We start from the raw sequence: 13,476 nt of genomic DNA, 5'->3' as shown, positions 1-13,476 counted from the left end.
TCTGTAGAAACGTTTACGCTACTACACTAAAAAAAAACGTCATTGCTGTCTTATTCTGTCACACGTGTGTAATAGCATGAACGCAACAAATAGATTTATTCACCGTTTGCATAGAAGGTAAGATTTGCGTGTTTGTCGACGACGATTAGTCGCGTGTATTAAGTATGCGGATGCCCTAAGCAATTGGGGCTATTATATTTACACTAGACATGCGTTAAGGATACAATGTTTTCATAGTTTATACAGAGTAATTAATGTTCAAAAAACATAAACCAATCCAGAACAGTCTTTAAAATGTGCAAAAAAAAACAATCAACTACATAAAAAAGAAAGGTTGTCTGTTAGTCTGTCTGTTATGTTTCCATAGCTAAATTTTTCTTTATACAACTTAGAATGGCAAACAAGCTGACGGCCCACCTGATGGAAAGTGGTAAACGTCGCCTATAGACATGAGCAGTACCATGGACAAAACAGAGTATACTGTTTTGCCCATGATACCCCACAAAAAAAAATTATACAAGTAATTTGGATTTTGGATTTTTCATTGCTTTGTAAGACTAATTGAATACTGACTTCACGTGAGCATCGATTATCGATCATGTGAAATCATGTAAACTCATGTTACGCACAGACAAGCTTCTATCATTCTTTAAAATTAACCAAAAATTAATTTAATAATACAAACAAAATCAAATATAAATATTAAAAAAAAAATACATTAAAACAATACTGACTACTTTATCTACGCATATTTACAATGTTTGTCTGTCAATCTGTCAGTCGAAGGCATAATTTGGAAAGGGTTAAAGCAAAGGATAAAAATATTAATAAATAGAAAAAAAAAAATAGTAAAGTATACCTACGCCCTAAGATATGATAGTTACTATATGATAAGCGATGATATGTAAATCCACGTCACGCCCCACGCCTCGGTCTTACCTCGGATCCTGAGCTCGCCGACCTACGCCGCGAGCTCGTCGGACTAGCGCCCCCTGTCGGCGTACTGAAATGATTCTCATCGAATGTCAACGATTCCTCTGCAAACTCCTCCGCATTCTCGGAGTGTTCGTTCTCTGTTGCCATCTCATTCTGTTCTGCACTAGTTTCTGCCTCTCTCTCAGTCTGACTCTCCCCGTTGGCATCATTATCATTACTTTGCTCTGCGTCTGCAGCCTGTACCGCTTCGACTTCTTGACTAGCATCCTCGGCTTGAGCATCATCAGTTTCGTTGTTCTCTGCTATATCTTGCAGTCGCGCTGCACCTTCGTTGGCGCACACAACGTCGTCCTCTTCACAATTGTCCCTTAAATTACTATCACAGTGGGTTTCACTTAAACTAGTCGATGCAACGTTATCAGATTCGCCGTCGTTACGTTCCGCGCCCTCTGTCGCTAGTTTTGGCGAACGTACTGGTGTCGAATAGGGCGTTGGCTCTGTGGAATTTGTCGCGCCGCTTCTATTGCTTAGTTCCTCCTGTTATGATAAATGTTCTCATTTTTATATTATGCGCCACAAACTTATGTCTGCAGACTTGATTTGGTCGCGTTTCCGGTCACTTCTAACGGCTGCACATATAAGTTTGCAGTTCCACTCAAATAAGATCTTTCTTTAGCATACTGTTTTTTTTTTTTTTTTTATAATAACCAAAACTTTTTCTAATCTGTAGAGGCCAATGGTAAACTTTTGTCCTTATACAGATTTTGCTTGTGCAATAAAAAACTTTTTTTTTTAATTTCATTGCAAAGAAATCGTTACGAAAAGATCTTACAACAGTGTATTCGGGTGTGATTAGACAACTGTGTGCGTAAATTGTCTATGACAGTGAGGACAACACAATGGATGTCTATGGTTTGATTACTCGTGTGGACACCGGCCCTATTATTTGTGTTTGCATGATTGCAATGATTGTCAATAATGATTTGTTGTGTACTCACTTCGCTTATGCACTCACAAATGTCGCCAATTGTTGAAGAAAAAGTTATTTAAAAATATCGAATTTAATTTAATAATATTTATAAAACCTTAACTCTTTACTTCTCAGTTTTGTGTTACTTATATTTAAATTTATTGACGGAATTGGCAACCAGATCACTATTCACTCACAGGGGGGAAAGGGATTGTTAGTAATGCGGGCCAATCCCATTGCTCGCAATATCCCTATCAGGTCAACCTCCAAGTGCTTCCCCCTGGAAACCATCGTACTGAATTCCAAGTATATTTATCACGATGGGCTTACTGATCTGCTATCATCCACACTTATCATCCCTCACTGGTGCCCCGCCAGCGTATACTGCTATCGCAGACGGGGTTACCGTTCCATTATCATCCATTAAAAAAAGACCTGCCTTTTCATTCTCACCTATCATCCCCCACTGGTGCCCCGCCAGCGTATAGCGTTAGCGCAGGCGGGTTTACGGGGTTATAATGGATGATAATAGCATTTATTAAAAACGTTAGATAAACGATACTATTAATATTAAGTCCTACTACAAAGATTGTTTCATGGTTAATGAACTTTAAATATACTAGGACGCCCTAAACAAAATATCGAGTGAGCACACAACACAGTGAAATGGCTTCGATGTTAGTTACGTGTGACGGTGAAGATGGTGTCGAGTGGAGTGTCCCCATCTCTGCATAACTTGACAACCCGTCAGTTACGACTCCAAATATTCGTAATTATCTCCCTTTATAATCATTTGGCACCTTGTCATAGCCGAATCTATACTCTGTTACATTCGATTTTTAAATATTCATTGATTTAAAATTACTGTGACAAGGTACTCAATATTTACATGCAATACTTGTAAACTAGAAACATCTATGACCATAGATCATGCATTTCAACTGTTTATTCTTCTGACACGTATCTAGAATGTACCAAATAAAAAAAAATTGCTTCAAAGCTAAATTTAGGAAAATCTAAACTAAACCTTACGGTGTGTGGAATAAATAACAAAATTATAAAAACTTTTTTTTTTTTACATTTCTTTGTCACTATAAATACATATAATAACAATATGCTTATTTACATATAAATACGTCTAATTATTAAAAATTCTAGATAGATCTTTATTATTCTTGTCTATAAAAAAAAAACTTGAACAAATATTTATTTATTTATTCCACACATGTTTAAAATAGTGATAAAATGCAACATACTCAAATACCATTGATATAATAGTCGAGTATTGTTAAAATCTAGAATGCATGCGACATCTACATTTATACCATGTACAGTAAATAAACAAATTTAAACCTTTATCCCTTTATCATAGAAACTTTATTTATCAAACCACTTTTTCAACATTCAAATGTTCTGATTTATCTTTTCAAATACTAATTCTTCGAATTAAAAAAAAAAAAGTAACAATAAACTATAATAGTAAAAGTAGATATGTAGATTTTAACTTTTTAAATTTTGGCACAACATTGCACATGCATTCTCTTGTTTGAATAAACACTTTAATACTCTAAATAGTTTATCAATCAATATCAGTCATATATCAGTCTCAATTATCAATCAATCCCCTGTTATTACGCCCACATATCAATCACTTCCAGTGATCAATCAACGTCAGTTATTAATCAATCTGAATTATCAATCAGTTTCAATCATCAATCCAAAATTTCCATAGACAAATGTCGACAATCCGCAATTGTATTGGATCTAATTAGCAAAATAAATGTTTGTCCTCTTTAACAATATTGAAATCACATATTTGGATTAAAGTTAGTAAAGTTCCAAATTGCAACTTATTAACCCTAGTGATAAAGTCCAATATTTGATGACTGGAGCGTTACACCCAATGGTGATAAAATATGCATTCCTATTTTAAATTACCTATATAGATAAATTCGAAACCGTCAGTCGAACAATGCAAAATGTGCCCTATGCTTTACCATATAGAGTATATATTACCTGGTGCTGCGAGGACGCAGGACTAGAGTGCTCCTCGTCCGCAGAGATGTGGAACCGCCGCTGGAACTCGGTGACCGCCGTCTCCATACGTTCAGCTTGCGACTCCACACTTTGGTTGCGGCTGATGAACATCAATCATATTTATGTATTCACGAGCATTTATTTATTTATTAAATACAAGAAATTTACCATGTGAGTACATTGTATCCCGCACTAGGCGAACCTGTATCGCGGGAGTCCATAAGGGTGATCCAAGACACGGTGATTTACAAATATGGATTAGTGAGTCAAATTTACAGTACTAGTTTGTGTTTGACACTAGCCGTTTCCCGTGGCGTTGCCTGCTTCTAACTATGTAGTTCCCATATATCATTCCCATTGGAAATCTTCTTGAATCCGGTCTTCTATTGTATTATATACTTAAATGATAATTACGTACCTAATAGCTTCATAAAGTTTCAGCCAATTCAACTGATCGGTTATTTTATAGCATTTTTATATGTAATTCTTTAAATTGATATATTTTTTTATTTATGATTGACGATACAAACAACTATCTGAGACCGAAAGTAGCAAATTATGCAACTTGATATATTAGCATTCCGTCGCGGATGATCGGCGACCGAAGATCGTCGATAATGTCGTCAGTCTAATTCGGATTGATACCTGGTGCTGATTTTCACCACCGTACAACCCGCCATAAACTAAAATTTTATCCCAATCATCTGGACGAGTGGCAGTCTTCCACCATGCGTTTTTCAAGGCACTTTCTTGCACGCACAACCACTCTTTGGAATCAACTTTCAGCAGCAGTATTTCCGAACCGATACGACAACATAACCTTCAAGAAAAGAGCACATTCCTTTTTAAAAGGCCGGCAGCACACCTGCAATGCCGTAGGTGTTTTGGGCGATCATGGGCAGCGGTAGTCACTTACCATCAGGTGAGCCGCACGCCCGTTTGCCCACTGTATTGTAAAAAAAAAGCCTAAACGTAACCACTTACCACCTGGTACACTGTCAACTTATATATCAGCGTTCCATCGCGGATGATCGACGACCGAAAATCGTCGATTATGGCGTTGGCCTAAACATGGCCACTTCCCACCTGATAAACCGTCAGCTTGTTTGTCATATAATGTGGTATAAAAAAAAATATGAATGCTCACGTGAATGTAGGCCGCTCCCACTGCGTGGACCGCTCGATGTGGTTCACGTAGTAAGTCCGCCCGTTGCCGTCCTGTCGCTCCTCCCAGCCGGGCGGTAACGGATCACCCACCACCGTCTGATGAAATTACAACCTTATTACACCTCTCTATACAGTCTATATTCCCAAAAACTTAACCCTTTTTTTGCATGATTTTTTTTTATTGGTAAAATAAATCAAAGTGATGTAATTCATGTTTAAAATTAAACGAAAAATTATTAAAAAAAATAAATTTGACAGCTATGTTTTTTTTTTCTGCAATGGACATTAAAAAGGTATCCAGACACGATCAACTTAAAGTGAACTTGATCTTTCATATAAGTTTTAGGCATTCAATGTTATGATGGAAATTTCCACCGTTATGCAAAGAAGGCGTTATGCGTTATTCATTTCAGTTTTGGTAAGAATTTTTACTCCAAAAAAAATATATAAATACCACTGGAAACATTTCAGAGCGCCATCTAATCCCAAACTAAACAGAGCCTATACTGTGGATGCTAGACAATTGAGAGGCACTTAAATACTTTTTTTCATCCTCACCTATCATCCCTCACTGGTGCCCCGCCAGTGTATACCGTTAGCGCGGGCGGGGTTACCATTTCATTATCATCAATAAAAAAAATATTATAAACTAGCTTTTACCCGCGACTTTGTTCGTGCGACCAGGATATATTCATTGACCGGCAAAAACAGTAGCGTCCTTTTCCATCCATGCCAAATTTCATGGACTGGTTAGGCCATTACTTTCCCATGGGCCATAAGAGACGACTAAGGGAGGGCGAGAAATAGACAGCAGCGTCCCTCTTAAAACATATCTAAAGCCTAACTGCGGTTGCCAATCCGCTTGCCAAGCGTGGCAACTACTGGCAAAACCTCCCAAGGGGGAGGCTTATGCTCAGCAGTGGACAGTTAAAGGCTGGTATGATGACGAGTCGATTAATTCCTATATTAAAAAAAAATATAAGAGAAAATTACGCAGAAGACAAAAGGCAAGACATGTAGAGTAATTTCTTATCATTTCTTCTTAAAATATTTACACGTAGGTATCATATAAAACTGAATTGTTATTAAAATGTGTTAATAAACAAAAAATATACGTTTGTTTGTTTGTTATGATAAACTCATAAACTAATCAAACAATTTTTAATCCTTTCACCTGTTAGAATGAGACATCATAAGCAAGTCACATAGGTTACAAAATAATAATTTTCCAAATTTCTATTCACCCCAAGAAAGCCAAATTGGGACACTAGTATTTTATGTAATTGAAATATCTATAAAAAAAAAAAAGGATTGTGTCCAACAAAAAAAAAACAATTTATTGTAGCAAAACCTTTCATTTCACCAGAAGGAGACTGTACAAAAGTCGATTGCTTGTGTACCTCTGTCCCATCCGTGTTTCAACCGTGAAGCAGTTGTGTTTGCATGGCTGTTTCGGTTTGAAGGGTGGGATATGGCGTGAATTTACTGGGTACGGATGAATAACACCTGAGTCCTCAGGAATGGCAACGCATGGGGGGTATCATGGGCGTAACAGTATACTCTGTTATGTCCATGGTACTGCTCATGTCTATAGGCGACGGTTACCACTTTCCATCAGGTGGGCCGTCAGCTTGTTTGCCATTCTAAGTTGTATAAACTGTAAATAGAACTGACAGAGTTATGAAAAATACAATTGAATTAGGAATTTTATTATTATGTTGTATTTTGTAATATTTGTAAGATATTTTATCATAATGTGCAATGCAACTATGGTAATAAAATTAATAAAAAAAAAAATGTCCTTCATTAGTTTATACATGACGTGTACGTTTGCACATCATAGGAGGAAGTTTATATTAGTTAAACTTTTTTTAAGAGACTTATGGACACTTATTACATTATTAAAATTATAGTACCACTATACTGGCCATTTATATATAAGACTTCAGATGAGATAAATAAAAAAAAAGAAATTAAAAATAATTCTTAATTTGAATATGGAACACACATTTGAATATAGATTGCAATGAAAAATATACCGTTGTATAAAGAGAATAGAGCCCGAAATAGCTAACGCTAAATAAATAATCAAAGAGCAGTACCAAGTCCGAAGCGTCGATCAGCTCCCAATCGCAGCCGATGGCGGATGGTACCGTCCGCACCTGGTGCCCATACTACACTAAGTGTCGGTACAGACGGCAACAAAAGTAGCTCACCACACATCACACAGGCTCATACACGTCCGAGCACATTAAAGCAACGGGTGTACCGAAGCGATACAGCGATGAGATTAGTGAAATTGGAGGACTTTCCCCAAGGAACATAAAAGTTTGAAATATGAAAATACTAGTTCTTATCCGCGACTTCGACCGGGGTGTCCGCGTGACCGGAATATTATGATTGACGGGAATAAAGATTAGTCTATGTCTTTCCCATCGCAAAATACTACGTGATAATTGAGTGAGTATGACGCCAAGAAGTAACAAACAAACATACATTCGCATATACTATTAGTGAGGATTATGAATACTTTTTAGGTTAATAAATATTTTCAAATTTGAAATTCTCAAAAATCTACTTTAAGTCTATAAAAAAAAAATTACATTCTCTTTACACTTAAATCTACAGATAATATTACTAAGAACTGTCAATATTTAAAATTTTGAAAAAATCAACACAGACGGAATTTACTAACCCAACGCAAACATAGTAAAATACAGTTTTAAGTAAGTAATAATGAGTAGGGATAATATTTATATTATTATATGTATCACATCTCCCATATTTAGAACTAACAGAACTTTTCATCGTGCCTCCCACCAAATTGTTTCCTCTCCATCCAAAGGTTGCCTGGAAGAGATCGCTCTTAGCAATAAGGTTGCCCATTGTTTTCTCATTGTGATTATTTCTTGTAATTATTTATATTTATAATAAGTTTACTATTGTCATATTTTGGAGGAAACAATAAAGAGTATCTATCTATCTATCTACTTAATAATTAATGTAGTGGTACATCATCCTACTAAGTTGGATACAAACAAGAACTGTGAAAAATGTGCATGTCGAGTGTTACATTTACCACAGCGGCAACAGCAGAGGGAGACATTGTACAAAAGTCGTTTGCTTGGACACCTCTGTCCCATTCGTGTTTCAACTGTAAAGCAGTTGTGTTTGCATGGCTGTGTTTCAGTTTGAAGGGTGGGATATGGCAGTGAATTTACAAGGTACAGAGGAATAACGCCCAAGTTCTCAGGAATGGCAACGCATAGGGGGTATCGTGGGCGAATTATGGGAAAGGCTTATGTTCAACAGTGGGCAGTTAACGGCTGTAATAATAATAATAAATAGTGCTAGAATATGATAGTCAAGTGATCAGCGTACACTTTTGTTGCAGACTGTACCAATACGAACGAAATGCAACGGAAAAATGAAGGAAGCAAAGTCTAAATTAGATTGGCGCATACCGTAATCTCTACTACAATACTTGATAATTGAACATAAATAAGCGTTGAAGCTGCATAAATGACGTGAGCATAGATAAAGAAGAAGCGTAATAGACAAACCCCATATTTATAAAAATATAGAGGGAGACTTTGTACAAAAGTAATTTGCTTGGGTACCTCTGTCCCATTCGTGTTTCTACCGTGAAGCAGTTGTGTTTGCATTGCTGTGTTTCGGTTTGAAGGGTGAGATATGGCGTGAATTTACAGGGTACAGAGGAATAACACCCGAGTCCTCAGGAATGGCAACGCATGGGGGGTATCATGGGCGAAACAGTATACTCTGTTATGTCCATGGTACTGCTCATGTTTATAGGCGACGGTTACCACTTTACATCAGGTGGGCCGTCAGCTTGTTTGCCATTCTAAGTTGTATAAAAAAAAAACTATTTTATCTATTGAACTGTTTTGTCTCTTTCTTTCACGTTAAATTCCCAATTTGAAAGAAAACGACGAAACAATGTAATAATTAAAATAGGTTTAGGGTTAATATATTATTTTTGTTATCAACCGACTTCAAAGAGAAGGAGATTCCCAAATCGGTTTTTTTTAACTTAGAATGGCAAACAAGCTGACGACCCACCTGATGGAAAGTGGTAACCGTCGCCTATAGACATGAGCAGTACCATGGACATAACAGAGTATACTGTTTCGCCAATGATACCCCCCATGCGTTGCCATTCCTGAGGACTCGGGTGTTATTCCTTTGTACCCAGTAAATTCACGCCATATCCCACCCTTCAAACCGAAACACAGCCATGCAAACACAACTGCTTTTTTTTGTTTATTACCTCATAACCTTGTCAATTGTCAACCGATTTGGAGGATTCTTTTTTAATTTTATTTAAAAGGATATACTTACAGATTAATCCCATAGACATTTTGTCAAATGACAATATCTGTTGAGTAGTTTAATTTCGAAATCAAAATAACTGATTTTATTATAATTGGAGTCGATTTTTTTTTTATGGAACACAACCTTTTATTACCATATAAAAAAAAGTTCTTAAAGAAAATAATACATAAAGAATGTTCTTGAATAGTCGATACTTTTTTATATAGCTTTTATGTATATACTAATAGCAGATGAAAACAAATGATGGAGGAAAAGAAACGACTATATGGGACAGATAAAGGAATGGCAAGATGTCATGTCGTATAAGGGGGTGAAGAATATGGCAGGAGGGCAAAAATATGGCCTCGGCTTAGATTATATAAATAGAGCGTCGAGCCTCAAAAACGGGTCAACTTTTTGTCAGCTAATTGTCAAATTAGCTGACTCGTTTTTTTTATTATTGACTTGACGTATCTATATTTAGTTATTTAATAAATAAAATGAATATTTACGCATTAAAAAGATGCAGAATTTATAAGACAAAATAAAGGAATCACTCATAACTATTTATCACGAAAAATTGTATGAAAAAGTTGAGTCGATTTTCTCGAAGCATATGTATGGGAGACAATCTATTTATATAATATAAGGGCCTGGAATAAAACGGTTAAATACATGAGTTAAAAATCTCATGTATGTTTCATCTTGATGCCCCACATAAAGGGTAAACCTTTATCATCATTGATGTTTCCACAACTGAAATCCATGCGTACGGATTAGCAACTTAAAGCTTATATACAATATTTATTTATTTTATACAAAAATCCCCAGCTCTTAAAAACACAACATGCTAAGTCTCTTATGCATACAGCCAGTAACGGACTTTATTTATACAAATGAAAATTATAATTCCAAAGCGAGGTAGGCGAGTCAGAGTGGGTGACAGAAGCTAGTTGCGAAATAGTCGAGCGGCCGTATGTGGTGTGAACGTATGAAGGAGAGGTACTGACCGAGTGAACCTCGCCGGCGGCGGGCGCGGCGTGCACCAGCTCCCAGTCGTCGCCGCGCTCGGCGGCCGCCGCCACGCCCGGCTCGCCCACCCGCCCCACCAGCGCCGCGTACACCTCGATATGGCCGCGGACCCGAGACCGCGCGCTGGACATCCATCGTATATATTACTACTACCACTCGTGTGGCGGGGGGAAAGGGACTGTTAGTAATTGGGAGGTTAGTCCCCATTGCTGGGGGGAAGGGATCGTTAGTAATGCGGACTACCAGTCCCATTGCTAGCAATATACCCTGTCAGGTCGACCTTCACGCGGCTCCCCTGGAAACCATCGTGCTGAGTTCCAGGTGTATTCATCACGATGGGCTGACTGACCTGCCTTTTTTCATTATTCACCTATCATCCCTCACTGGTGCCCCGCCAGCGTATACCGTTAGCGCAGGCGAGGTTACCATGCCATTACTCATGCATTAAAAAAAAGTCTCCATTGCTATCAATATATACCCGATCAAGTCGACCTCCACGCGGTTCCCCCTGGAAACCATCATGACTAATTTATCGTTGAATTATATCGGGAAAGGGATTGCCAGTAATGGAGACTAAGAATCCCATTGCTAGCAGCCAGCCAGGTCGACCTCTTCGCGGTTCCCCCTGGAAACTATCATGGTGAATTCCTTATGAATTCATCATGATGGGCTACCTGGCCTGTTTTCATTCTCATCGATCACCCTTTACCAGATAACAGATGGATTTTTAATTTACCAGAGAGTACTTTGTCCAAAAGTCGTTTGCTTGGGTACCTCTATCCCATTTATGTATCTGCAGTGAAACTGTTGTGTTTGCATGGCTGCACTACGGTTTGAAGGGTTTTTTTTAAATTAATGGATGATAATGGAATGGTAACCCCGCCTGCGCTATCGGTATACACCGGCGGGGCACCAGTGAAGGGTGATAGGTGAGGATGAAGCAGGTCAGTTAGTACATCGTGACGAATGTTAACTAACATTAGCCACAATGGTTTCCAGGGGGAACCACATGGAAGTCGACCTGATATACCCAGTATTGTTAGTAATGGGGGCAGTCGGACTTCATTATTAACAATCCCTTTCCTCCTTCCGGTTTGAAGAGTGGGATATGGTAATGAAATTACAGGGTACAGAGTCATAACACCTCATTCCTCATTAATAGCAACGCGTGTGGAGTATCATGGGCAAAACAGTATACTCTGTTATGTACACGGTACTGCTCATGTCTATAGGCGACAGTTACCACTTTCCATCAGTTGGGCCGTCAGCTTGTTTGCCATTCTAAGTTACATAAAAAAAAAATTATTGTGACATAAACTACGATTACAAATTAAATTACAATTTGTTATTGTGAGTATAAAACCCACAATAACAAAAAAATATCTTGTTGCTACAACAACAAAATTATTACAACACACACCATACAACAAGAAACAACAACAACAGTTATAAACGAAATTAAAATTAATAAATTACAATAAAAGTTCAATACATTTATTATTGCATACATGCATTATAAAATTAAAAGAAAAAAAAATATGTAAACACCATATAATCCCATTAATTACCTCATCGCAAACAACCATAATACCTCTATGTTACAATATAGCAGAAAACAAAAATCTAGATCTAGAAATTTCTCAGATTAATCCAGCTGAGAATTGAACCCGAGACTTGTTACCTATCTATAATTACACTACTTGTTTCTCTGTTTATGAATTTACTGTCTTGAAACTAATTTCATGTTAACCCTTCTTTGCATGATTTTTTTATTGGTGAAATAAATCACGGTGATATAATTCATGTTCAAATATAAAGGAAAAATTGTTAAAGAAATAAATTTGACAGCTATGTTTTTTTTTCTGCAATGGACAATAAAAAGGTATCCAGACACGATCAACTTAAAGTGAACATGTTCTTTTATATAATTTTTGGGCATTCAATGTTATAATGGAAATTTCCAGCGTTATGCAAAGAAGGGTTAAGTCAACCCCCTTATCATCATCATCATCATATCAGCTGTTCACTGACCACTGCTGATCATAGGCCTCCCACATACGGGAAGGTTTTGCCAGTAACAATCCGTTTTCCACCAGGGGGCAGGTGTGGGGGCGGAGGGGGGAGGGTATTAGAACAGTCCATGCACCACTTACACGGACCTGCGCGGGCGCAGCGGGTACTTGAGGGGCGGCGGGCGGGCGGCGGCCGCGCTCTCGGTGGGCACGGCGCCCAGCGCCAGCTCCACCATGCCGAGGAAGTCGTCACGCGTCAGCCGGTTCTCGTCGAACACCTGGATCAGCAGCTTGTGCTCGCGGGGGTTCACCTGCAACGTCAATTTAAGTGAGTATTAGTATAAGTTGATTTTGCGAAGCAACTTAAACAAAATTGTTTAATATTTAATAGTAGAAGTGTTTGTGCCCAGTCCAGAATTGTCTGGTATGCATCCCAGGGAATATGAACGAAGCTACCCAAAGGCATGTCTGAGAGTACATATGCGCTAAACGAACTAAAGTTATGAGCGCTATTTAGTTCGGTGCCGCCCGACTAGTTTCGAACTTACCAGAAATAGACTTTGTACAAAAATCATTTGCTCGGACACCTCTGTCCCATTCATGTTTCAACAGCGAAGCAATTGTGTTTGCATGGCTGTGTTTTCGTTTGAAGGGTGGGATATGACAGTGAAATAACACCTGAGTCCTCAGGAATGGCAACGCATGGGGGGTATCATGGGTGAAACAGTATACTCTGTTATGTCCGTGGTACTGCTCATGTCTATAGGCGACGGTTACCACTTTCCATCACGTGGGCCGTCAGCTTGTTTGCCATTCTAAGTTGCATATTTTTTTTATAGAATCCTTATTATTGAACGTGATTCACAACTGTGTTACGAGCGGGGGACACACACGCGCACAAGCGCCTATGCACACGTACACATACACGCTCATATACACACACACGCTCACGCACACACGCACACACTCACGCACACATGTACACGC

General features: G+C 38.1%; 1 protein-coding gene across 5 annotated transcripts in view; it reads right to left on the bottom strand.

The window, feature by feature from the left end:
* Positions 1-13,476, bottom strand: part of LOC113515783 (E3 ubiquitin-protein ligase Nedd-4) — a 51,452-nt gene that overhangs the window by 21,287 nt on the left and 16,689 nt on the right. For 2 of the 5 annotated variants that reach the window (XM_052900013.1, XM_052900016.1), the window contains exons 5-10: positions 12,631-12,800; positions 10,456-10,600; positions 7,213-7,272; positions 5,091-5,206; positions 3,923-4,043; positions 940-1,473 (exon numbers count right to left, since the gene is read on the bottom strand). In XM_052900013.1, coding sequence (XP_052755973.1) covers positions 940-1,473; positions 3,923-4,043; positions 5,091-5,206; positions 7,213-7,272; positions 10,456-10,600; positions 12,631-12,800 — 1,146 coding nt within the window. The remainder of the gene's footprint in view (positions 1-939; positions 1,474-3,922; positions 4,044-5,090; positions 5,207-7,212; positions 7,273-10,455; positions 10,601-12,630; positions 12,801-13,476) is intronic. The other 3 variants (XM_052900014.1, XM_052900017.1, XM_052900015.1) reach the window with 3 other exon arrangements.

The sequence above is a fragment of the Galleria mellonella genome, unplaced genomic scaffold (genome assembly GCF_026898425.1).
Source record: "Galleria mellonella isolate WM207_F2 unplaced genomic scaffold, CSIRO_AGI_GalMel_v1 utg63, whole genome shotgun sequence".
NCBI classification, from domain to species: Eukaryota; Metazoa; Arthropoda; class Insecta; order Lepidoptera; family Pyralidae; genus Galleria; species Galleria mellonella.
This window is presented reverse-complemented; position numbering and strand designations above follow the sequence as displayed.